Source organism: Scylla paramamosain, chromosome 1 (assembly GCF_035594125.1).
Source record: "Scylla paramamosain isolate STU-SP2022 chromosome 1, ASM3559412v1, whole genome shotgun sequence".
Classification (NCBI taxonomy): domain Eukaryota; kingdom Metazoa; phylum Arthropoda; class Malacostraca; order Decapoda; family Portunidae; genus Scylla; species Scylla paramamosain.
This window is the reverse complement of record NC_087151.1, coordinates 37419969-37445192: the sequence shown is the minus strand read 5'-3', so window position 1 is coordinate 37445192 and position 25224 is coordinate 37419969. Positions and strand designations below refer to the sequence as shown.

The window sequence follows — 25224 nt, the reverse complement described above, 5'->3', positions numbered from 1 at the left end:
AAGGGCTGAAGGGGAGGGAGGGAGGGAAAGAGGGAAGGAGGGAGGTGCAGGAATGAAGGGAAGAATCTTCGTAATATAGATTTTTATATGGAGGTAAGATTTTTTTTATGCATCTTCTTCCCACCCTCCTCCTCCTCCTCCTCCTCCTCCTCCTCCTCCTCCTCTTCCTCCTACTCCTCCTCCTTCATTCTTCTTTGTTTGAGGAAGTGAGACTTACTCCTCTAATATCGGGTGTGTGTGTGTGTGTGTGTGTGTGTGTGTGTGTATGTTCGTTCTCCTCCTCCACTTTTTTCTTCTTCTTCTTCCTCTTCTTCTTCTTCTTCTTCTTCTTCATGTGGGACTAGCAGTGGACTTAACAATGTGGTGGTAATGGTGGTGGTGGTGGTGACGGGGGTGTGATATAATGGTGATGATGTGACGAGGATCTGGGAGTGTTTTGTTGACGTTTGTACCTTGGTGGTGGCGGTGGTGGTACTGGTGCTGGCGGTGGCGGTGATGGTGGTGGTGGTGATATTGCTGTTCGTCTGATGATAGAGAGAGAGAGAGAGAGAGAGAGGAGAGAGAGAGAGAGAGAGAGAGAGAGAGAGAGAGAGAGAGAGAGAGAGAGGAGAGAGAGAGAGAGAGAGAGATTCTTATTCAGAAATTCCGATAAAATTGGTAAAATAAATAGCACATTGTTCAGCTCGTATTAGGAGGAGGGAGGAATCAGAGGCGAGGGATTGTGGGGCTGAAATGGAAATATGGGGCAGGTATGGAAGGTTAAAGAAAAAATTACTCTTCACTGTATCGAGAGAGAACTGAAGAACTGTCGATGTGTATATGCATGGTCGGTAGTGGAGTAACAGCACACTCACTTTTGGTAGCCCTGAGTGAGGAGAGCAGGCGATGTACGGTCAGAGTCAACGAGCAACACACTTCACTCTCTTTGAATGTCTTCGGCACTTTTCCTTCATTATCAAGTCCGCTATTAATAAATCAGTTGTTATACTTTACTGGCTTTACTGTCGGTAGATCAGAGGATTTAATTATAAAGGGAAAACACGGCATGAAATGGAAATAAGCGCGGAATGTTATTAAGTTTCTATGGACTTCATAAGGAGATTGCCAGATTAGAGAGTTTAAAACTGAAGAAAATACAGAATATAATAGACATTAGGTTGCTCAGTTTGTGACTAGAACTGTAGGACTATACAGATAAGGAGAGAGTTTGTGAGTGGAATATTGATAATGAGAGAGAGAGAGAGAGAGAGAGAGAGAGAGAGAGAGAGAGAGAGAGATACGACGACGAAGACGATTACGAAGGATCGAACAGCATTCGAACATGCGCACGATATCACGACGCAGTACTTTACGCGAGGCGGCGAGGGAAACGAGGACTTCGTGTGTGTGTGTGTGTGTGTGTGTGTGTGTGTGTGTGTGTGTGTGTGTGTCCTTGGTTTGTGAATGGCGAGGCTGGCTGAGTGGCGGCAGTGTCCCTCGAGTGGCGGCACGCGGAATACCTTTAACAAGATCATTGATTCGATTGATTGCTTTGTCTTTCCTCTCGCGGCGCCGCACTCACAACGTCCATTCTGCGCTCACCATAAGGACAGCGAACGAATATGTACTTTTTGACTGATAATAAATAAAGATAACCGCAATTGACGTAAGAACAATACATAAACTATATCGTCAAATTAAACAAACATTCCGGTATCTTATTTTCAGATATTTCGGGGTCTTATCGCTCTACTGGAGTATATAAAGTTTAGAGAGATGTACATGTTAATAAACAACACAATAGGGTAAGCACAGTTGACTCCCTTACAGTGACAAACGAAAATACTTAACTGTCAAATAAAACGAAATACCTGACATTGTATTCTCAAATGTTTCAGTGCCATTACAATGACAAACGTAAGGAAAAAAAAAATCATCGTAGTGGTATTTTATTTTATCTCCTCTGAACAAAGGCTACTGGAGAACAAGACAACCTGATGACAAGAAAAGTAAAGAGTTAATAACAGACAAAATAGTTGTTTCGTTGTATAAGGAGGCTTTCTGTGCCAGTAACCTTGGGAACAGACGCAATAAGCACCGTTCACTATAATATCTAACATCTCTAGGACTTCAAAGAACAGCACCATCTTCACATTTCATAAACGAATACTTTGTCTCATCCCCCGTGTCATGTCTGCATCCCTAACGAGTCACAAGAACCCAAGAAATCAAGGAAAATTCGCTGATTTTTAACGAGATAGTTGAGGAGAAAAAATATACAGAGAGAGTTTGCCTTCGTTAGGAGAATATTTACTTAGGTTTCTCTGAAGGAATTATCTGTCAATGCATTGTTGTGAGATGCAGTATTAGGAAATTCTATACGTTTCATCTTCTCGATAGTTTCATTGTTTAGGAGCAGATTATTTTGTTTTAGGATAATATTTACTTTTTTTTTATGAATTAGCTGTCAGTGTGCGTTATGAGATTCTAAATTAGAAGATTCATTCATCATGATTGCGTCGTTTCGTAAAACCGGATTGGCTTGTGTTACTGCGTAGTGTTTGACTGGCTAATTGATCGACATAATGGCATAATGACGAAAGTATCTTGTAGAGGTGTCCCTTGTGGTGTAATGTCCATTGTTTGCCTTCCTTGTCATCATTTTTACACACGTTTTCAGCGACAAATTTATTCCTCTTGCAGCTTTCCTTGCGTTCTTATATTCTTCAATTCGTTTTCGGTGTAATTGGTTGGATTTGGGTTGTGTTTCGTGTGGTGTCGTCTTCGTTTCGTATTCTCCTTGTCATCAGTTTTTAGAGATGTTTTAGGGACAAATTTATTCTTGATGCAGTTTTTTTCATCCTCTTATGCTCTCAAATTCTTGTTGGGTATAATTAATCAGCAGCTGAGCGGTTTTATTTGGTTGGGTCTCCGGGAATTTTTGAGGAAAAGAGGAATTCTGTTGTAACTCTATGTACTTCTATGATTTTCTGTTTATTTTCCTTACTTTTCTTTCTTTGTATTGTTGATCACTTCCCCCGGAGCAAGATTTAACGAACCGAACCGCTTCCCGCTGCTATTTTGGGATACACACACACACACACACACACACACACACACACACACACACACACACACACACACACACACACACACACACACACACACACACACACACACACACACACATTTTTTCATCCAACATTTTTCCTCCAACTTTCTTTTTCTTATCTTTTGTTTGTTTGTTTGTTTCTTCCTTCCTTCCTTTTTTCTTTATTTCATCAGTATCATCACATACTTTTCTATATTGCTTCATTTACACCGTTACTATATGTTTTACATCAACATAACTACATATTATCATTATATACATTAGATATCTTACCATCAACATCATTACTTACACTACTATCAATATTATTACATTAACATAACTACATACATTACTATAACATATCAACTTGCACTTACACTTTCCATCATTACTAAAAATACATTTCCCCATCCGATTTGCTTTCTTTCTTCTTTTTTAAGCTTTACTTGATCAGCATCAATATACGTATATTTTACTTACATTGTTTTATATATATATATATATATATATATATATATATATATATATATATATATATATATATATATATATATATATATATATATATATATATATATATATATATATATATATATATATATATATATATATATATATTATTACATTAATATAACTACATACATTACTATAATATACAAATTTCATAACACACTTTTTATCATGACTGACAAAACATTTCCCATCTGACTTGTTTCCCCTCTTTTTTCCTTTTACGCTTTACTTCACCAACATCATCACCTGCATTTTTCCTTTTACGTGTTCTTCATCGTTGTCATGACGCACTACTGAGCATTCCCTTACGGTATGACTCTAGCACAACTCCTCCCTGCAGTGTTGTGGTTTTTATCACCGAGTCACTCCTTTGTTACTCAGTTCACGTACGTTTAAGGAAAAGGTTTTTGCTTCTTCTCAAAATAATCTACTTATGACTTGAACTCTTTCAAAAGGAAGGTTTAAAAAAACTCCTCTAATTTGGATCATTCTTTTGTCTCTACTCTTTTGGGACTGGAACCAGTCAGTTTTTATTTTCTTTCTTTTTTTTTTTTTTTAGATCCTCTTAAATAAAAAAAAAGTGTGGTGGTGGCGGTATAATAGTGTGGTGCTGGAATACTACACAGTAGTGACCTGTTCTTCTCCTTCCCAGGAACGCACACCTCTGCGGGGCCCCGCTAAGATGACCTCTCTACGGGGAATGCTGCTGGCGACCCTCTTCTCCCTGGCGTTGCTGGAGACTCACTTAACTGTTGCCGCCCCGACGCGTAAGTTAAAGGCACTTCCAATGTCAGTATGTATGTAAACAAGTAAGCTTTGCCCTCATCGGTTACTTTTTGTCCATGCAGTGTCATCTTGACAGTCATGGTCACGACTCAAGTAATCCTCCGCACCCATTTCCACTATGTATGTGTTTACTGTTAATGTAAAATCTTCTGATCTGTGGATAATCTTGTTACAATCCTGAGAGTTGATAGATTCTTAGCAGATCAGAGGACTTCATATTGAGGAATTTTGGTAAACACAGTAGAAGGAAGTGTGGTGTGTTGCATTCTACTCAACTATTGATTATAATTGTACTCCCGTGGCTCATTCTGCTTAGGAGATACATGGGACGCGTTGTAATTTATCCGTTTGTTTTGCAATAAATCACAAACTAGTTATACGTAAAATCTAAAAAAAAAAAAAAAAACACATAGGGAAGCTTCATTTTTCATTTTCATTTTTTTTTTTTTTCACCTGTTGAGGAATCTGTCCTAGCTCAAAAATCGTGAAAAAGTCCTTTCTTTATGCCATTCTCAAGAAGTCAATTATAGAAGTAGATTCCAGAAAGTCTGTCAAAAGATTACTGCAGCTTGGTTCGCTCTTAATCTTTGGCACCTTGCAGACCACCTGACTAATGAAGTCATAGAAGCAAAAAAGAGATGTGGGCAAAAGAATAATTTTTGAGTTTCAACATGAAGTATAACAAGAAATTTCTAGCAATCAAAAGCCACTCGTCCTGTCTGTTTATTATTCTGTTAATTTTTCTGTACTATTAATAATTAATATTCAGTAGCTGCATACATAGTCATCCTAACAACCTTATTTGCGACAGCAGACGCCAGCCTGGATCACAGCGTGTCATCGGCGTCATCTGGAGCACACACCACCACCACCAGTTCCATTACCACTCACCGCTCCACCTCCCACCCCATCTGGCATCTCCTCCTGGCTCTGTGGCGCCCCAAGGATGCCACCACTGCCTCCTCAGCATCCGCCACAGAGACGTACGCCCACGAGTATGCTTTCACAAGGGACGGGCATCATGCTGTGCCTCTCCCTTCAGCGGCGCGACAGATACAGTTACCGCAGAAGGATGGAACCAACAGTGACCCTGGAAGTAGCAGCGACTCCGACACACACACTGACCCATCCGTCATCGTCACAAGCACACCAGAACACTCCATCCCAGACACACAACCATCTGAAACCCAGCAACACCCAGATCCCGACACTCCTCATCACCCAACCTTGAACAAGCAGAAGACGCAACACTCTGATGCTAACACACAGCAACACCCAGACACTCCACAACACCCAACACTCAACACCAAGCAAAAGACGGGTCCGAAAACTACACAACACCCTGATCTCAACACCCAAAAACACACAGATTCCAACACCCAGCAACACCCAGCTGAAGACACCGAGGTACTTGACGGAGAACGCGATATCTTGCAACACTTGAACTCCGAAACACAGCAGCACCCGGACCACGACACTCCTCAACATCCCACCAGAAAAAATCAGCAACACCAAGCATCCAACACCACACAACTCACGGATTCTGACTCTCTTCCGCAAGACTCGAACCGCAACAACCAGCAACACTTGGAACCTGAGCAGCAACATCCCGACCATGACACACTGCAACACCAGGCCCAAGACACCCAGCAACACCCAGATCCTGACACACCGCAACACCCAATGCACAACACACAGCAAAAGACGATCCCCAGTGCTCCTCAACACCCAAATCCCGATACCCAGCAACACTCAGCTTCCGAAATTCAGGAACACTTAGATCCTGACACTCCCGAACACCCAAATCGCAAAACTCAGCAAGTTTCAGTCGACACCGAGCAACACTCAGATTCCGATGCACTTAAATACTCAGCTGGAATGTCACAAGAATACACAACACCGGAGAGCCAGCAACACACATCACCTGCTACACAACAACACTCAGCCCCAGATACACCTCATCATCCAAAACTCATCACCCAGGAAAAGCCAAACCAGCAACACCCAGCCTCTGACACACACACGCCACGCCCAACACAAGATGCCCAGGAGAACCCAACCATCGTCGGAGAGCAACATCCGGAGTCCTCCGTCCCTCGCCACCCAACGCGCAACACGGAACAAAAGCAACACACAGCACAAAACACTAAAGACAATGCCGCCCCCCCTTACTCTTCCATCTCCCTCCTGCACCCGCCACACGCCCAGTACCACCCTACCCCACACACAGAGCAAACCCCGACCACACATACCGAGCACCGCCCAACCGCACATCCGGAGCACCGCCCAGTCCTGCACATCCAGCCACACCCGACGTCACAGACACAGCACCACCCAACCCTGACGCCGCAGCTCCTGCCCGGCACCCCTTGGCGGCTGCCCCACTCCGACGTGAGCCTCAATCTTCAGGAAGAGGGAGAGGATTCCTCTTCTCATGATTTTTCTGACAAGAAGACTCCAGCAGCATCTGAAAACTTTCCTCTCGATACTGTCCATGGAGAGACTCTGGGCGGCAGAGAGCACAACGAGTCATCACATCCCGCCGTGATGGGGAGTCACGGGGCGTACCCGGCGGCGGAGCGAAGTCCGCATGAACAGGACAGCCCACCTGTTGAGCCAAAACTGGACGACCACTTCTTCCTACACCCGATGCCTCACTATCGTGATGTCTCGTTCACCAGTCCCCCCATAGGGCATCCTGATGCCATGGACACCACCACCAGCAGCAGTCCATTAAGTGTCGAAGTGGGGCAGGACCTCTCCACTACAAACAGTAATTCCCCCCATGCTGCGACTGAGGCGCAGGAGACGGAGGAAGATCAGGCCAGAGAGGAGCTTCCTCTTCACATTGAGGAAAACCTAGACCAGGATGCGTCAGCTTTTCACAGCAGGCGCGGAAAGAAGGTGCTGCAGCTTCAGGGACCAGTGGTAATGGAGTCCATCGATTATTCATCCCTGGTTCCACTCGTGGGGCAGTCAAGAGAAATGTTGACCTTGAGGGACAACGAGACCACTGTCCTCGCAATGCTGAAAGTCGCACAGACCTCGGGAGGCTCCAGGGACACACTCCAGGCCAATGCGATGATTCAGCCCGAGGACCTCGGCGGTGCGGGTGACGGCCGCTACACTGAAGTGTCTCACCGAGACGGCCTCCCCAGCCTCGAGGCGGGTGTTGCAGGAACCACCACCGCCAAGCTGGTCCAGACGGAAAGCGGCGGTCGTGACATGAAGGCGGTGTTGATCAAGAAAGACTCAAAGTCGCTGGACATCAGGAAGGCAGTGAACGCTATCGACACCACAGCGGATAAAAATCAAGTTGACGTTACACATGGACAAGACCCGACCAACGTTCTCTCCACGACGAAGCCAATATACGAGGAAATCTCAGGTGCGCTGAAAGTGGACACTAGTATTGATGACGTGGAGGACTTTGACGTGCAGATCAAACACACCGAGCATTCCGACGACTTCCTCCCGCCGGCCAACACGTCGCACATCAACCTCATCGACGTGTCCCTTCACTCACAGAACCCCAGCGACCTTCCTGACACAAACGAGTCCTCTCTTCCCTCCACCCTTACCCCCTCTTCCCTTACCGACACCCAGACTTCCCAGACCCCTACTCCGCAGACCTTCTCCAACTACCCCAGCCACTACCCACCCAAGTTCACCATCAGTCAGGAGACAGACGCCACCACGGTGGCGGCGGGCGACGGGGGCGACAGCTGGTCCCCGTTCGTTGCCAACTTCTCTAGCCTAGACAACACGACACTAAGCCTGAACGCGTCTCTCATCCAGAGGAGCCACGTGCTGAGTCTTGAAGAGCACTACAAGATGGTGCTACGCGAAAGAGGTGCGTTTTAGTGTGTATGTATGTGTAAGAGAGAGGGAGAGAGAGAGAGAGAGAGAGAGAGAGAGAGAGAGAGAGAGAGAGAGAGAGAGAGAGAGAGAGAGAGAGAGAGAGAGAAATGTATTAATACGAATCTGTGTCTTGGCAGGGAGTCTAATGCTGCAACTGATGGACCCGTCTGCTGATCCTTGCGAGGACTTCTACCAGTTCGCCTGCGGGAGGTGGAATGGAAAGTTCCCAATCAGACAAGACAAGGTGAGAGGCTGAGAGATGGCTGAGAAAGGCTGAGAAATAGCTGAGAGAGGCCAAGAGAGGCTAAGAGATGGAACAAGGTGAGAGGCTAAGAAATTAAGTGGAAAGTTCCCAATTAGACAAGACAACCTGAAAGTCTGAGAAAGCAAAGTGAGGAGAGCAGGAGAGGCGGGAGGAGGATAAAGAAAGAGGAAGAAAGAGGAGATACAGAGAGTAGGTGTAAGCTAGATGAATGAGACAGAAGACTATGTGGCAAGTTACTGTAACCTTGTCACCTCCCATCTTTGTTTGGTATCCAGGAAAACTCGCTGATTGGTGTTAAGTGCACAACAGGCTGCTTATTGCATACTATATTTCATGTTTTCACGTATCTAGGACGACGGACAAGGGCGCAAAAATGAGTGGGATTGGAAAGTTTGCAAGATTAACGCGTCCTGAAAATTAAAAAAAAATAAAAAATTCTCGTGGTATATAATCAGAGAGAGAGAGAGAGAGAGAGAGAGAGAGGTTTATGGGCTCAGAGGATGCGTTGATGGTAGTGATGGCGGTGGTAGTAACAAGAGGGTGTTTCAGGCCGTGGACAACACCTTCGAGCGCCTGAAGGAGGACCTGGACGACGTGTTGCGCTCCCTGCTGGAGGAGGAGCCTTTACCCTCCGACAACAACATCACCGTCACCGTCAAGACTCTGTACGCCGGTTGCATGAACACTGGTGAGGCGTGGCGCTGGAGTGTGGTGGGAGGGAGAAGGCTGTGGTATGCGGGAGTGTTGGGTGGGGCAGAAGTTTGCTATGGGTCAGTGTTGGACAGGAGTGTGGTTGGAGTATGGTGTGCAGTAAGAATGAAGTGTGCGGTAGGAGTTGAAGTTTGGCGTGGGACAGGAGGAGGGAGTGATGGTGGAACATTAGTGAGGCAGGAGTTCAGGAGTGTGGTATGGAGCATTAGTGTGACGTGGCGTACACCAGAAAGATTCCCAGTTCTCTCTCAACCCTCTGTCCTCATCAGTTTCGCTCGCGGCTCCTCCATCAGGCTGTTCCCCTCGCCTCGCCCTTCAAACCTCATTCCTCTTCCCTCACCCTTCCCCTCTTCTCCTTCATTATCGCTCTTCCCTCCTGCCTTTCCATCATCATCCACTCACTCTCCTCCTCCTCACCAGCCTTCCTTGCAATAATCCTCGGCGTCATTTCTCTGTGGTTCTTTCCCTGTCTAAATACGTTCCTCCCTTACACCTCCCTCAATCGGTCAGTAAATTATTCCCCACTCTTGACTCCCTTGAACCGACCTCGTTACTCCTTCTGTCTCCTGACGCAGAAGCCATCGAGGCCATGGGAGCCGAGCCGCTGCTGGCGCTACTGCGGGAACTGGGTGGCTGGCCTGTGCTGGAAGGGGACGCCTGGAACAACACCGACTACGACTGGGTGCGGCAGATGGCTCGCCTCAGGAACTACAACAATGACATCCTTATCTCGGAGTGGGTAGCGGCTGACATCACCAACTCCTCCAACCATATCATTCAGGTGGGTTCGCTTCCTCCTCCTCTTCCTCCTCCTTCTGCTATGTTTTCTGCTCTTATCTCCACATACAGTTAGTTGAAGTAGCAGTACACGTATACGCACATAAGCCTATAATATTTTTTTGGGGTATCCGTCAACTCTCTCATAATATGTTCCTTTACTTCCTCCCTGCCTCCCTCCCTTCTTCTCATTCCCTCCCTCCCACCTTCCCTCCTTCTCTCCCTCCCTGCAGTTGGATCAGCCGGAGCTAGGTCTGCCAGGGCGGGAGTACTTCATCAACCCCGGAGACTACCAGTACCGTGAAGCCTACCTGGACCTCATGCTTAACGTGGCACAGATGCTGGGCGCGCCTCTTCCCGTGGCTCTCAAGGACATGACGGAGGTTCTGCACTTCGAGACGCATTTGTCAAGGGTATGTCAACTCCTCCTTAGGTCCTCCGTGTTGTCAAGTGGCCAGATTATATTATTAAAATGTTGTGTTTTACGTACTATGTCCACCACTCCACAGCTTGTTTCTCTTCCCTCCTAAGGATGCGAACTTTATATGATTGTGTTGGTGGTGGCAATAGTAAGGAATGAGTGAACAGTGAGTGAGTAGAGGAGTAATGTAGGTGACAGATGTATGGAGAGAGAGAGAGAGAGAGAGAGAGAGAGAGAGAGAGAGAGAGAGAGAGAGAGAGAGAGAGAGAGAGAGAGAGAGAGAGAGAGAGAGAGAATTATCATAATGTTCCGCAGATTCTGACGCCAGCCGAGGAGAGGAGGAACCTGTCAGCCGTGCATCGCCGCCTCACCGTGGACCAGCTTAGCGAGGAGGTGCCCGAGGTGAGGAGTGGGAGGTTTGGAGGGAGGGAGGGAGGGAGGGTTTAGGAGACGTGCTGAGGTGACAGGAAAGGGACGCGGGAACAATAGCAATGACAGACGTACTTGTAGATAGAAAATTTGCAGTTTCCCTATTTCCTGTTTCTAGATCAATGTTTTCGAGGTAATTTGTAGGTTTATCTGTAGTTTTCCTTCGCCACAGTGGATCAGCCTTCTCCAACGTGCTGGGTCTTCTGCGCCTTCCTCAGCCGCACCTTCTACAAGCATGTCTTTTTTCACGACGTCCATAAACCTCTTAGGTCTTTCTCTCTTCCTCCTGCCGAATAGATCCATCTTAAACATTCTCCTCCTCCCCACTTACTCCTCGTCTCTCCTCTTGACGTTACCAAACCACATCAGTCTCGCCTCTCGAGCTTTGTCCCCAAACCGACGTACTACATGCATTACGTATTAACTCTCTCTCTCTCTCTCTCTCTCTCTCTCTCTCTCTCTCTCTCTCTCTCTCTCTCTCTCTCTCTCTCTCTCTCTCTCTCTCTCTCTCTCTCTCTCTCTCTCTCTCTCTCTTTCCCCCCTTCTCTCCCTCTCTCCCTCTCTCTCCCTCTCTCTCTCTGAGCAGATCGACTGGGCCCAATACCTGGACATCATCACTTGGCATAACAACCACTCGGGCGAGGTGGTAGTCTTCGGCCTCGACTACTTCAAGAAGCTTGTCTCCTCGCTCGAGTACACGGACGACAGGTGGGTACGAGGCGCCTTGTTAGGGGACTCAAAGGCTTAAAGAGACAATGCAGACTCTCCTAGCAGGGAACTGAGGGACCAGTGTAGGGATTTCCGCTTCGGAGAGGTTGTAATGGACTGGACCATGAGAGGTTTGGTAAGGAGAGGGAGGGTGATCGAAAGCCTGATAAGAAAATAAGGTAAATTTACAAAGGCAGTGTGTTCATTATCCATCCACTTTTGTTACTTGACCGTGGTGACGAAAATTATTAGTGTCTGAAATAAACTGTTAAGGTATGATCCCAATGCGTCAGTTTTTTAGAGAGTTATTCCCGAAAAACGATGTAACACTGACTCTGAAACCAACAGTAGGCGTCCGTCCTCTCAAAGGATCACAAACGAAGAACAGACATCAAGAAAACCTTCTTATCCTTACAAGGCTATTTATGGTCTACTTTACTATCCATTATAAAGTAAGAGACATGGGTTAGCAAAGGTGAAGGCTCCTCACCACCCACTCGATCTGCACCCTTCTCACCGCCACCCTCCCCCCACAGGACCGTGAGTAACTATCTGCTCTGGCGCTTCGTTAAGAACAGGATCAGCAACCTCGGGGAGCGGTACACGAAAGTGAAGCAGGACTACATCAAGGTGCTCTTCGGTAGACAAAGCCAGCCCGAGCGGTGAGTCCTGTCCCCGCACGTTCGTACACTCGTGGTCAGAAATCAAGGACATGTTCTTGCCCTTATTTCCACTGCGTTTTGTACTTTCCTCCAATCTCAACTCCTTTATTTACAAAAACCCGGCAATTGGTGGGTTCTTAGTTGATCAGAGAACTAAAGATCGAGGGGAGACTATGAGTATAAGAATGCAACGGATGTTCTTTCATTAATATTAAGTTATTCGGTTTTACACGTTTTAAAATATCTGTTTCCTCCTCACGCCTATCCGCATCCTCCTCCACGCATACACACACGCACGCACCTATTCCCATCTCCCTCGATCCACCCAACACACCTGCTCCACCCCCTCACACACACCTGTCCCGTGGCGTGGTGCAGGTGGCGGTCGTGCGTGACATACGTGAGCGGCAACCTGGGCTACGTGGTGGGCGCAATGTTCGTCAAGAGATACTTCCCGGAGGCCAGCAAGAATGACGTGAGCTTCCCTTCCTTCTTCTCGTCTTTAATATTTAACCCTATGCTTGAGTCTCGTCCTAACTCATTGCTTATTTTCGTGTATTATTTGTTAATTTTCTATTCTATTCCCCGAAGCCAGCAAGAATGACGTGAGCTTTCCTTCATCTTTCTTATCTTCAGTTTCTAACCCTATGCTATTACCCTCAACTCACTACTTATTTTCGTGTATTGTTCCTTTTCTCCCGTTCTTTTTATTAATATTGTATCGGTCTTGTGCTCTAATCTACTGTTTCCTTCCTGCCTCCGTGTAGTTTTATATTCTTTGATTGGAATTTAACTTTAGAAACAACTTATTATTTATCATTCTTAAGTCTCGCACCATCGAGTTACGTACATAAGTCATGCCCTCAGTGACCTGCCGCCCTTAGAGACTTTTCTGCTCCACTGCTCTGTGCTTCTTGCGGCGTGTTCTTCAGTGTTTTCTTCATCACTCCTCTGTCTGTGGTCTGATCCGCGTCTGAATAGAAGTTTCCTGTCTTTCTTTCTCTCTAGGTGTCTTTCCTTGTCTTCCTCAACTTGTGATACATTTTTTTTTTCTTCTTCCTTTCCGTCAGTCTTACTTTTAACTAATGTCCTCCTGCCTTACTCTTATCTTCCTTTACGTCTCTTTTCTTTCTTTGGTATTCTTTTCCTTTATCTTCCCTTCCCTTCTCTTTTCTTCTTTTTTTTCTTTCTTTCTCCTGCCTTCCTCCTTACTTTCTATTTCAGTCTCTCATCATCTTAGTTCCCCCTTTTTTTTTTCTCACCTCCCTCGTTTAAGACACCACTCACTTTTCTCCTCTCATTCCACCTTCCTTTTTCTTACCCACCTCAACCACCTCCCTTCCACATCTCTCTGATCCTACCTCGCCCTCCTCCCTACATGATTTACCTCTTCTCACCTTCCTTTTCTTACCCATCTCATCTTCCCTCCCTTCTCCGTTCTTTCCTGATCCCACCTTTCTTCCCTTCTCACCTAGCGCCACCTCACCACCTCCCCTCCATTCCTTGCTTCATTTATCCCTTCTCACCTTCCTCTCGCTGGCGCCACCTCAGTTTCTCTCCCCCACCAGACCGACGAGATGATTGGGCTCATAAGGGAGTCGTTCGGGTCGGCGCTTCAGGCTGCCCACTGGATGAACGAGGAGACGAGGCAGGTGGCGCAGGAGAAGGTGAACACGATAGTCAAGAACGTAGGCTATCCGGAATACCTGCTCAACGACACCTACATGGATCAGGTGTACAGTGAGGTGAGTGTTGAAGGAAGTGTGTATGTAATTGGGAGGAAGGGTGGATGAGTGTGAATGGGTTAGGGTTTGTTGGAGGGAACGAGTATGTGTGTGTGGGTTGGTAGGTGTGTGTGTGTGTGTTTGTTTGGAGGTTAACAAGATTATAATGATGACATAGAGAGGGAAAAGGAGAACGAGGACAGGAGAGGCGTGGCACTGGCTTGGAGAAAAAGGAGGAGGAGTTGGAGAGGAGAAGAGGGATGGAGAGGAGGAATGAAAGATAAGAAGAAGGAGCAGAAGAAGAAGAAAGGAAAGTGATGGAAAGAAGGAAGAAGATATGATAAGGTGTGGTGGAAGGTGTGAGAGTAGGGGGAAAGTGAATTAGAAAGTAGATAATTTATGATAGCTAATTGTTTCATGATAGCAATAATGATGGTGATGAAGGAGGTGATTGAAGATGAAAAAAACGAGAAGGATGATAAATACAAGGAAGCTGATAACGTTAATGATATTGCGAAACAAACTAAAAAATGAAAAAAGGAGATGAGAAAAGTCATGGCCTCCTACACACACACACACACACACACACACACACACAGCTTCTCCCCACACTTAACACTTCCCCTTCAAAACACGTACTCAGCTCAGAACTTCCCAAGAGTTAAATGGAGTGTTGTTGCGGCAAAGTTCCCCACCACGCAGTAAATCTTCCTTTTATTGGCGCGTCCTTGAGAGCTTTGCGCCGTAAAATACTAATCATCCTCACTAATCATCTGGAACTCGACAAGAACAAGTACGTGAATAAGTGAACCAATACGGAGTACGGGGAACTTCATTTTTATTATCTTTTTTATTTATTTTTTTTATTTTTTTTATATATTATTATTGTAGTTGTATTTTTTGACTGGAATAAGTACGCGATTCAGTATATGTGAACCAATACTCACTACGGGAAATTTTTTATATTTGTGAATTTCTTGAACTTCGCGTATGTTTTTTATTTATATACACGCATTTATTTATTTATTTATTTATCTATTTATTTATCTATTTATTTTTTACCCTTTGATTTGCTTTCTGTGGGGCATGAACGAATACTTACAGGAGACTTCTTGTTCATTACTTTTTTTTTTGTTTATTACATTTGTGTTTTCAATGTATATTTCTTTGACGTTATATGTATTTCTTTACCAGTTAACTCATTCGCTGTGGGGCATGAACCATCACATACAGGAAACTTTTTTTTTTATTTAATTGATTTTTGTCTATCATATTTGTATTTTTCGTTGTACATTTCTTTGACTTCACATGCTTTATCATTTAACTCGTCTTCTGTGGGCCGCCAAATGACCTCGTTGTTGCGAAAAGAAGTCGGTGCATCAGTCAATCACAACAAACTACTTTCCTCAACCTGAGCACGTAGCGGTGCGAGGTAAGTGCCTTGAAGAACTTTGCCGAGTGATTTCTTTCCGTCCTTACGTGATGCGAGTCACTAACTTTCGGTGTGCTCTTAGTGTGATTAGCTTCCCTTGTCTCCATTAGAGCCTTTTTTTTTTTTTTTATTTATCCTCGTGTCACAGAGGAGTACAGAGAGCCGCGTGCGATTCAGGCCCGACGTAGACACCACATTGTGCCACAGGGATGAGGAGTTGCTAAAAATTTATTCTAAGTTCGTCTTGATGGAGGATGTGGAAGATAAGGAGAAGGAGGAGCAGGATAATCTGCCTTTCGTTAATCTACCTGCAGTTTCCACAACTTATGTCACATCACTTAGACAGCATCGTAGTGACAAGATCACACTTTTTTCTTGGAATTTTGCGTCCTTTTACGTCTTTTTCAATAGCACTACAATTCTATGAAGTGTACTAGTAAAATAATAGTCATAGATATAAAATTCTTTCGTTGCATCTACATTTGCATCAACAGCTACGTAGATTAATCATATTACGTTACTTTCATTTGCACTCTGCTCTGTTTTCTCAAATGCATCAGCGTCTTATCTCGACAATTCTCAAGAATCTCCAAGTGGAAATTATATTTTTCAAAAATGCCTTCATAATTCTTGTAATAATCCTACACCATCAATATAAGAAAACACTCATGAGAATCCGCCTAATCATAATGGCATTTGAACACAATAATGATGAAAAAAAAAAACAAAGCGTCATCAAAACACGGGCTTCTGTTCAACTATTTCCTGATTCTTCTTCTTGGTCAGATTCACCGGAGTCTGGCAGAACACTGAGGCATAACACAACTGTCTGCCCGTCTCCCTTCACTTCCACAGGGCAGACCGACATTTGCTTCCTGCTCAGAGCCCGAGTTTTGGCACGCGCCTCGGAATGAATGGTCGCGTCTTGCCTTTTCTTTTCACCCTCCGCCTTCATCCCCCTTTCATTTATCATTCTTATCTTCCGCCGCTGTTTAGGTTCCGCTCCCTCGTATCCATCACGTCTTATGCATTGGTTGTGTCCGTGCAATAAAGAGGAAATGTGTATAGAAGTTGGCTAGTTAGACGAAGGGAAGGGGATGAAAAGGAAGGATTTGAATGAGGTTGCATAAAGTAGTGATTGTTGGGGAGAGGAGGAGCAGATATAGGGTAAGTCGTGAGTGTGAGAACCATGACTTTGAGGTTGGGAACGGAACTATGGTTGTCTTGGTTAGTTTAATTCGTGTATGTGTGTTGATGGTGGTGGTGGCGTTGGATGGCAGAGTGTGTATGTGTGTTTAATATAAATGATAATGATAATACAGATGATAATGGCAACAACAACATCCACAACAATAAAAAAAAAAAAGACGATAATAACAGGGAAAGAAAATTACGGGAAAAAAATGAAGAAACGAAAATAAGTAGAACATAAGCAACACAACATTCTTCCTCATACAAAACCAAAGGAACACACACTACTAGCGAGTTACCACCACCTCCACCACCACCACCACCCCCTACAGTTACTCAATCCTCAGCGCCACGCCCTTGCCATGCCACACCCAGGCAACCCTGACCACCCTCTACCTCGTCCATCAAGGAACCGTAGGCATCTCATCTGTGGCCTGGTTATTGATACCTTGCCGGCGAATTAAAGCCACACGTTAGTTGTAAATATGTAAAAATGATGTTAGCATGCAGTATTAAGGCAAGGAATTTAATCAGTTCATCAGTCACTCAGTCAGTCAATCAATCAATGTCTGTTACTGTTTTAGATACACGTGTATAGGTCTTATTTACATCCAGGAGCTCTCTTTCGTATCTTATATCTCCTTGTTTTATTGTGCTGTTATTTCCTATAATGTCATTCAGTGGTACATAGTTAAATGTACGCTTCTAAGCTTCACCCTTGATGTTTGTTGTCTGAAATTCTCGTGTATAAGTCTTATCTAGGCTGCCTTCGTATGTTACCTTTTTTTTTTTTGCTGTCTCCTTTTTTATATATATAATTTCGCCCACAAGTGTATGTTTCCATATTATGTTTCTTAGTTTCACACTTGATGTCTGTTTCTGTTTGAAATTCTCATGTATTGGTCTTATCTAGGTTCCTTTCGTATGTCTACTTTTTTTGCAGTCTCATAATTACCTTATGTTGCTATGTCTTGCAATTTTGTTCTGTGGTGCTTAGTTCCATGTCTATTTTTAAGCTCCACACTTGATACATTCATACTAGATGCCCACGAATTCCATACAAACACTTCAATATCGGTCAGGTTTCTTTCAGTCATTCTGTTCTCTGCAATCAGTCATTTTATCGATTAATTTTCCATTTCATTATTATTTTTTTTTCTTTATCAGATGTCCTCGAAGTCAGTAGCTCGATAGCGCTCAAGTCTCTGCCAACAATGTACTTTTTTCTGGCTTAGATTCTGTATCACAAGTCCTCGAAACCAAAGAAAGTACGAGTACCTCAATACCTCTCAGATTACCACCAGTCATTCTGTTTGTGTCACTTAGATAATGTTATCAACCACGATTCCAATGCCACATGTTCGAAATACTTCGATACCACTCAGGTTATCACCAGTCGCCTTTTTTCCTTCGCTGATCCGAGTGTGGTGAGCAGCAGCAGACGAGCAGGGACACGAACACCCAGGAGTCACGTGTCTTGTAAACAGGAGGGACGGGGCTCATCCAACACTCGGGGATTCCTTGCTGGCCCTGAGCGAATATCAGCAACAACACTACCACCACCACCACCACTAGCCGTACCGGTCTCTCCCCAAGGTCGCGGGAACCGGGTTATGTGGAGTAGGAGAGAAGCGCCCCGTCTGGTTTGCCTTCCTTGGGTCTCTCCCGGGTTCGTTTCGCTCCGCCTATGTCGTCCTCACTCAGTCCTAAGGTTACTGAGGCTTTCCCGTTATTTTTTGTCGCCTCTGCCCACGCTGCGCCGTTAACACTTTTCTTTGTCCTTTGTTGATATTCAGAACACCGTAATGTTTGCTTGGACACAAGGAGTAAGAGAATTTAAGGTTGTCTTTCCTAGGCTACGGTTGCTGCTTATGAAAAATTACTACAAAAATAAATAAAAAGTAAGTCTAAACAGTTGGAGATGATTAAGAAAAAAAATGTTTATCAGTAAAGGTATGACTGTCACTTGTGTTAGCTCTTGTTGGTGTTGTGTTTTTGTTGGTCTGAGTAATTCTTCCTTGTCGCGGTATTATCATTGCTTGTATCAGGCTGATTGGCTTTGCCTTGTTGTTTAATGAATAAAGGCATAGAAAGGAAGTCGCGTCATTATAGAATGGAAGGTATGTGGTTAGCGTAGACAGATCGTGAAGACTTCCTATTGATATGTTTAAAACCACGTACTATATATATATATATATATATATATATATATATATATATATATATATATATATATATATATATATATATATATATATATATATATATATATATATATATATACATACACTTCACCCTTCCTCTGATAATATCCTGTATTTTCGTCTCTTCCCCACTTTCCCGAACAATTTCTTCTTTTCCCCCGCTGCTGTATTTTTGTCTCCTTAGTTTCTCTTCTCCAACACGTCTGTTTTTAGCCGTTAACTATATTGTATCTCTTAAAACACTTTCCTTTCCTCTATTACTCTAATAAACTTTCTTCTCATCCTACTTTCTCCTTGAGAACACTGCTTGTCTTTTTTTTTTTTTTTTTAGGCCACTCCATTTATATAAAACACAGTACAGCACACTCAGCCTCACACTTCTGTCACATCAAAACTCGCGGAGGAATACAATGAACAAAGAGTCGCAGTTCCCAAGTTCTCTCCTCACCATTAAGGACGCCAGACCGCTGAGAGAAGGCGTCGTCATCGTCGTTACGCACACCATAAACTGTTCCTCACTCCATGCTACTCGTCGCTGGGAGGAAAAAGAGAGAGACCTCAGGCATTTATCGCTAATTTGGTCTCAAGTGAAGCTACAGTAACGAGTGGAGCGGAGTAAGAGGTGGTGTTCTTGGGAATTCCAGAACTTTATGGTTAGAGAAGATGTGCAGTAAGAGAGAGTAAGGATCAGATTATCAAATTATTTTTTTTTCTATCCTCTCACACTCTGTAAGGAATATTCACACCTACGAGTTTGTGAATAAGGGCTACGGCTTTCTATCTAAAAAAATGTTTATGAGGGAATGGACTGTTTAATTCTAATGGGACTAAGTAAAGCACAGCAAGCGATGAAAGGAAGGTAATAAGTATAGATACCGAACTATTACGGAATAACAAACAAAGGGAAGAAGTAGAAGCATCGTAGGCATCAGCTTTGCAGAACACTTAATTCCAGTGATAGGCAGAACATTAAAAACATTTAAAAACCTAACCTTTACAACCAAATACAACTAACCACACTACTTGCTATCTCCATATCACTTTATTGCCTCCTCGTCCTTCTCCTCTTACTCCTCCCACCACCGCGCTATGCCACAACCAATACAATCCCGCAGCTTTCATCTAGTAGACATAGATTCTGAAGGGAGGGAAAAAGACTATCATCAACTAATTAAGGATATATTTCTTTTGATCTACTTTTTTTACAATAGGTATCCAAGCCGGGGTTCATTAGTTCGAGTCTCTCTCTCTCTCTCTCTCTCTCTCTCTCATTTCAGAAGGTAAAAATTCCGGATCCTGTTTCGAACTCCACTGTGGTTCTAATTCACATGAGCTTCGAATAGAGAAACGGCCGGAGCAAGTGTCCATATCCAGTAATAGATAGCGAGGTGGTGCGAGTTTGCTGCCGTGAGGTCATTGTGCAGTGCCATCTATTGGTGGAAAAAGCTGAAAAGTTCCCTTTGTCCCTCTCCTCCTCCTCCTCCTCCTCCTCCTCCTCCGTTAGTAGCTTCATTTGTCTGAATCCGAATCTGTGGTGAAGCAGTGCTGTGATTTGGTTCGAAACAGGGTACGAGTTTTTTTTTTTTTTTTTAAAGAAGAGTTTTATGTCTGTCAGTGTTGTTCTCTTTCTGTCTCTCTATCTCGCTCCATCGTACTGTGTGCCTTTCCCCTCCTCCTCCTCCTCCTCCTCCTCCTCCCACAAAGCCTCACTACCGCTCTAATATCCGCTTTCTCCTTTGCTATTTCTTCCATCTTCCCTGACCATTTGTCACTCGCTTCCTTTATTCACAACATCTTCATCCACCACCTCCAGTACCTCGGCTTTCACCCCCTCCCCGCTGTTCTCTTCCGTCCCTGCTTCCCTTTCCTGCCTTCTTCCCGCGCTCTCTCGTTTTCCCCCTCCTGTTCTTTACTCTCTCTTACCCCGTCATCTCCGTGTCTCTTTTCCTCACAAATACAGTACATGCCGTTCTTATCTTCTTCTCTTCTGGGTTTGCGTTATCGCCTTTCTTGTTCTTAGCACGTCTCCATTTAACGCCTTCTCTCTCTCTCTCTCTCTCTCTCTCTCTCTCTCTCTCTCTCTCTCTCTCCCATTCACCTTTCTTTCCCTTACTTTGCCTCCTCCTCTCATCCATTCCATCCTTTCACAGCTTATTTTTGCCTAATTTTTCTATGTTTTTTTCTTCTCATGCGACATTTAAGCATCACCTGCCCTTAACTTGCTTCAGTTTTCTTTAAATTTTTCTTCCCTCCTCCTTTAGTTTGTCTCATTTTCCCGCCTTTTTCTTCCCACGCCCTTAGCCAGTTTTCATTTCGTGTCATTTTGTATCTGCTATGCTCGCCTTCTTTCCTTCCTTACCCTCAGATTTTCTTCCTTTCCTGTCCTTTTGTCTCTCGCCTTTCTCTCTCCCACGCCGACCATTCCTTACCTTGCCTCTTTCCTTTCCAGTTCCTTCCTCTCTTACCCTTAACTCCTTTTTTTTCTGCTCTTTTTCTCCCGAGCGCCAACATCTCCGCCTTTTATGCCCTTAAATAACATCTTTCTCTCCCTTTTTCCTTTTTCCGTCGCCCTTAACTTACACCCACTCCTTCCTTCCTTCCTTCCCGCACTCTTAAGTCGATCTTCCTCATTCCCAACTTTCATGCCCTTAACCCTTTCACTGCGACAAGAAACAATTAGCAGCACCAGAAGCAGCGTATGACGTCTTTATAAGCATCTGCAAGAAAGTTAGCGATGAAAAAGAATATATTTTGCAATTTCTTCCCAATTCAGATGTTGAATGTGGCTGTAGAGCAAGTAAAGATGTCTCAAAGTGATTGGTAATTAGGGAAAGGTGTACCAAGTGCTAGAACATTAGGGAGCTTTAAGAGAAGATTAGACGGGTATATGGATGGGGATAATAGATGGAAATAGGTAGGTATATTTCATACAGGGACTGCCACGTGTAAGCCTGGTCGCTTCTTGCAGCTTCCCTTATTTTTTTTATGTTCTTATGTTCTTAAGTGACAGTCAAAGGGTTGAATTACATCTTTCTGTCCCCTCTCCTCCCTTACTTTACGCCCTTCTGCCTGTTCCTTCCCTTCTACACTTTTGAGTCGATCGTCTTTCCTACCAGCTGAGCTTCAACCGGGAGACGCACTTCGAGAACGTGCTCAAGATGCTGCAGTTCCACGCCCGCACCAACCACGACCTGCTGTCCGTGCCCGTGAACCGCACCGCCTGGGTCACCTCCCCAGCAGTCGTCAACGCCTACTACAGCAGATCCAAGAACATGATCGGTGAGTCCTCGGTGAATGTAAAGCTTGCAAAAAGAGATTACCCACTCGGAATCTCAAGTTGAACAGATGTGGAGGCAACGTTTCGGGAATTACAGGAATCACGAGTTTATTCTTGGTAACGTTTCGGGAATTATTGGAATCCCATCTTCAGACCAACACTAAAAAGAAAAAAAAGTAAAAACAATTAAGAGACTAAAAACACTTGCCTTTAAAAGTTTTGTTCCTTTTTTACCATTTAATAACCTTTGCTGTGGTGCCGAAACTAACAATTCAGTCCTTTCTTACTTTACATCATTCCCATTTCGCTAACACGTCTTCACCCTCTCCCACAGTGTTCCCAGCCGGCATCCTGCAGCCGCCTTTCTACCACCCGGCCTTCCCGCGCTCCCTTAACTATGGCGGCATCGGGGTGGTCATCGGGCACGAGATAACTCACGGCTTCGATGACCGCGGCCGCCAGTTTGACAAGAACGGCAACCTGCAGCAGTGGTGGACCCCGAGTGACGTGTCTCAGTTCTACCAGCGCGCCTCCTGCATGCTAGGTAACTGAAGCCCTTTCTTTCTTTTCGGCGCACTCGTTCTGCATCATCTCCAAACATTATACTGGCGAAAAATTGTATAGTCTGTTGTGGAAGTCCTTTCTGTTTGCGCACCGTTCCTTAATCACTACTCGGAACTTTTTATCCTGTTCTGCTGAATCTTCAATCATTATATTGGTTAGAAATTGTTTGATCTATTTTCAATCCTTTAAAGCAGTATGAGTTTTTTTTTTCTTCTTTTCTTTTCTTTTTCTTTTTCTTTTTCTTTTTTTCCTGCAGTACTCTTCGTCAGTCAGCGCCGCTCTCATTGCCTTCTTCTGTTACCTTCTCTTCCTTTTCCTTTTCCAGTAAGACCTAGCCTCCTTCACTACCGCCCTTGTACCACCACCGAACTACTCGTAGGACTAGTGTTTGTCAGCAAGTTTCAATATTATCTTGCCTTCCTTCAAACATCATCACTCGTTCTTACTTATACTATTTACCGTTTCATTATTTTCCTCATCAGTATCGTTAGCACTTCCCTCCAGTCTTCTACTTTCCTTCCCTTCCCTACCTGCCTCCGAGACATCCTTCAGAATCACCCAAAATTTCACAATTACCAGTATCATTAATTTTCATTCTCTTCAACGTGCTTACAAGTACCTCCTCCAGCTCTTTTGAACACACTTAATCACCCACCTGGCACCCTAGTTTTTCTTTGCCTTTCTCCTTTTTATCTTTCCAAAGTTGCTAAATGATCTTTGATGTCTAGCACATTTCAGCTGCAGTTTTTACCATTCACTCATTCCTTTTCTCTTCTCATGAAACTTTCTAACGTTGTTATATAGGACTGCGAAAGTCATGTGATACAGGACACCACTCGAATACATAATTATATCTTAGTCTGCATTTCACCAATCAACTCCACCACTGCCAGCTCTCAACCACCACAATTCACCATCATCGGTTATCATCACCGTTCACCACCACCACCACCACAGCTCACCACAGCTACATACAAAGGATACCCTCAGTCGGTAATAGAAATTTTCCACTGTTCCACTCACTCCCTTCCCTACCTGTTCACGTTTCCACCTTTCTCTTCTGTGTCTGTTCCAGTCATTCTCCTAATTGCCCTGTTCACGTCCCTCCTTCCCGCAGACCAATACGGGGAGTACGAGGTGGACGAGGTGGGGCTCAAGATCAACCCTGTGAACACCCTTGGAGAGAACATCGCTGACAACGCTGGCATCAAGATCTCCTACCAGGTACTGAGAGAGAGAGAGAGAGAGAGAGAGAGAGAGAGAGAGAGAGAGAGAGAGAGAGAGAGAGAGAGAGAGAGAGAGAGAGAGAGAGACTGATTAAAGCTAGTTACATCCAATAACTTCTGTACTCGAAATTGCTTTATATTGCAACCGTAACTCCCCAAACTTTTTTTTGACGGGGGCAAATCATTAACTACTGTGCGTACTTACATTTATCCATTATGTAACGTGGGATTTACTTAAGTGTGTGGGATTTACTTAAGTGCTTTCATCACAATCAAGAAACTACTGTATCTTTTCCTAGTGATGTTAACCTAACCTTACCTCATTCATCACCACCCAATACCGCTTCTACCACCACTCACCATTCACCACTCAACACTCACCACTCAGCACCACCACTGCTCACTATTATCAATTCTCACCATCACAATTCATCACCAGAAATGCATCACCACCACTACTAGAATTCATCACTACTCACCACTCAGCTCCATTACTACCAACTACTACTAACCCACAGTTCATCACCATAATGCATCACCACCACCACCACCACCTGACCCTTGTCCTCGGCTTCACAGGCATACCAAAACTGGAGAAAGAACAACGAGGAGACGGTGACTCTGCCCTTCGTCAACCTCACCCATGACCAGCTCTTCTTCCTCAACTTCGGACAAATCTGGTGCGAGATCAACAGCCCTGAGGCGATGCTGACCAAGATTCGCAGCGGCCAACACTCCCCCAATAGATTCAGGTCCGTCACTCCTCAACGTCAATAGCCATATTCTGAAATCCCTCCGCTCCTCACTTCCACTACTTTCGAAAGGCTTCATATAGTTGAAGCTACACACGGGTTTTCAAGGCTCTTTTTTTTTTTTTTTTTTTTTTTTTTTGTTTTAGTGATAGATTAATAAGTTTTCTCTGCTACTAACAGGAGAAACAGTCTTGAGAATACATACGGCTGGGCATCTATGTGGCCTTTGAAAATAGTCATGGTGAGAGAGTAAAGCGTTTCTGGATATGGCTAAATTGTACTGATGCACGTGTTTGTGGTGGTGGTGGTAGTGCTGCTAATATTGTCCATCGTCAATGCTGCTGCTGCTGTTAAATCGTCTATTACTATTCGTACTTCGTCGAGCTACTACAGCTATGCATCACTCCCACTCCTTCTGTTAGCGCCCAACTACTATTATCACTACTACTACTGCTGCTGCTACTACTACTACTGCTACTACTGCTATTACTGCTACTACTACTACTACTACTACTACTACTACTACTACTACTACTACTACTACTGCTACTACTTTCACCCTATCTCTATTTTACTGCTATTATTGATAAAAAAGATTGGTAGTAATATCATTAGCAGCAATAGTGGTGGTGGTGGCAGCAGCAGTTA

The 25224-nt window shown here is 44.3% G+C and overlaps 1 protein-coding gene across 3 annotated transcripts in view; it reads left to right on the top strand.

Moving 5' to 3' along the window:
- LOC135105080 (mucin-3B-like) overlaps positions 1-25224 on the top strand; it is a 163383-nt gene that overhangs the window by 134854 nt on the left and 3305 nt on the right. For 2 of the 3 annotated variants that reach the window (XM_064013029.1, XM_064013044.1), the window contains exons 3-17: positions 4239-4353; positions 5184-8225; positions 8371-8477; positions 9048-9186; positions 9785-9990; positions 10220-10399; positions 10723-10809; positions 11423-11544; positions 12081-12206; positions 12585-12681; positions 13775-13951; positions 21874-22036; positions 22369-22578; positions 23716-23822; positions 24404-24576. In XM_064013029.1, coding sequence (XP_063869099.1) covers positions 4269-4353; positions 5184-8225; positions 8371-8477; positions 9048-9186; positions 9785-9990; positions 10220-10399; positions 10723-10809; positions 11423-11544; positions 12081-12206; positions 12585-12681; positions 13775-13951; positions 21874-22036; positions 22369-22578; positions 23716-23822; positions 24404-24576 — 5021 coding nt within the window. In that variant the 5' untranslated portion in view covers positions 4239-4268. The remainder of the gene's footprint in view (positions 1-4238; positions 4354-5183; positions 8226-8370; positions 8478-9047; positions 9187-9784; positions 9991-10219; positions 10400-10722; positions 10810-11422; positions 11545-12080; positions 12207-12584; positions 12682-13774; positions 13952-21873; positions 22037-22368; positions 22579-23715; positions 23823-24403; positions 24577-25224) is intronic. The other variant, XM_064013034.1, reaches the window with a different exon arrangement.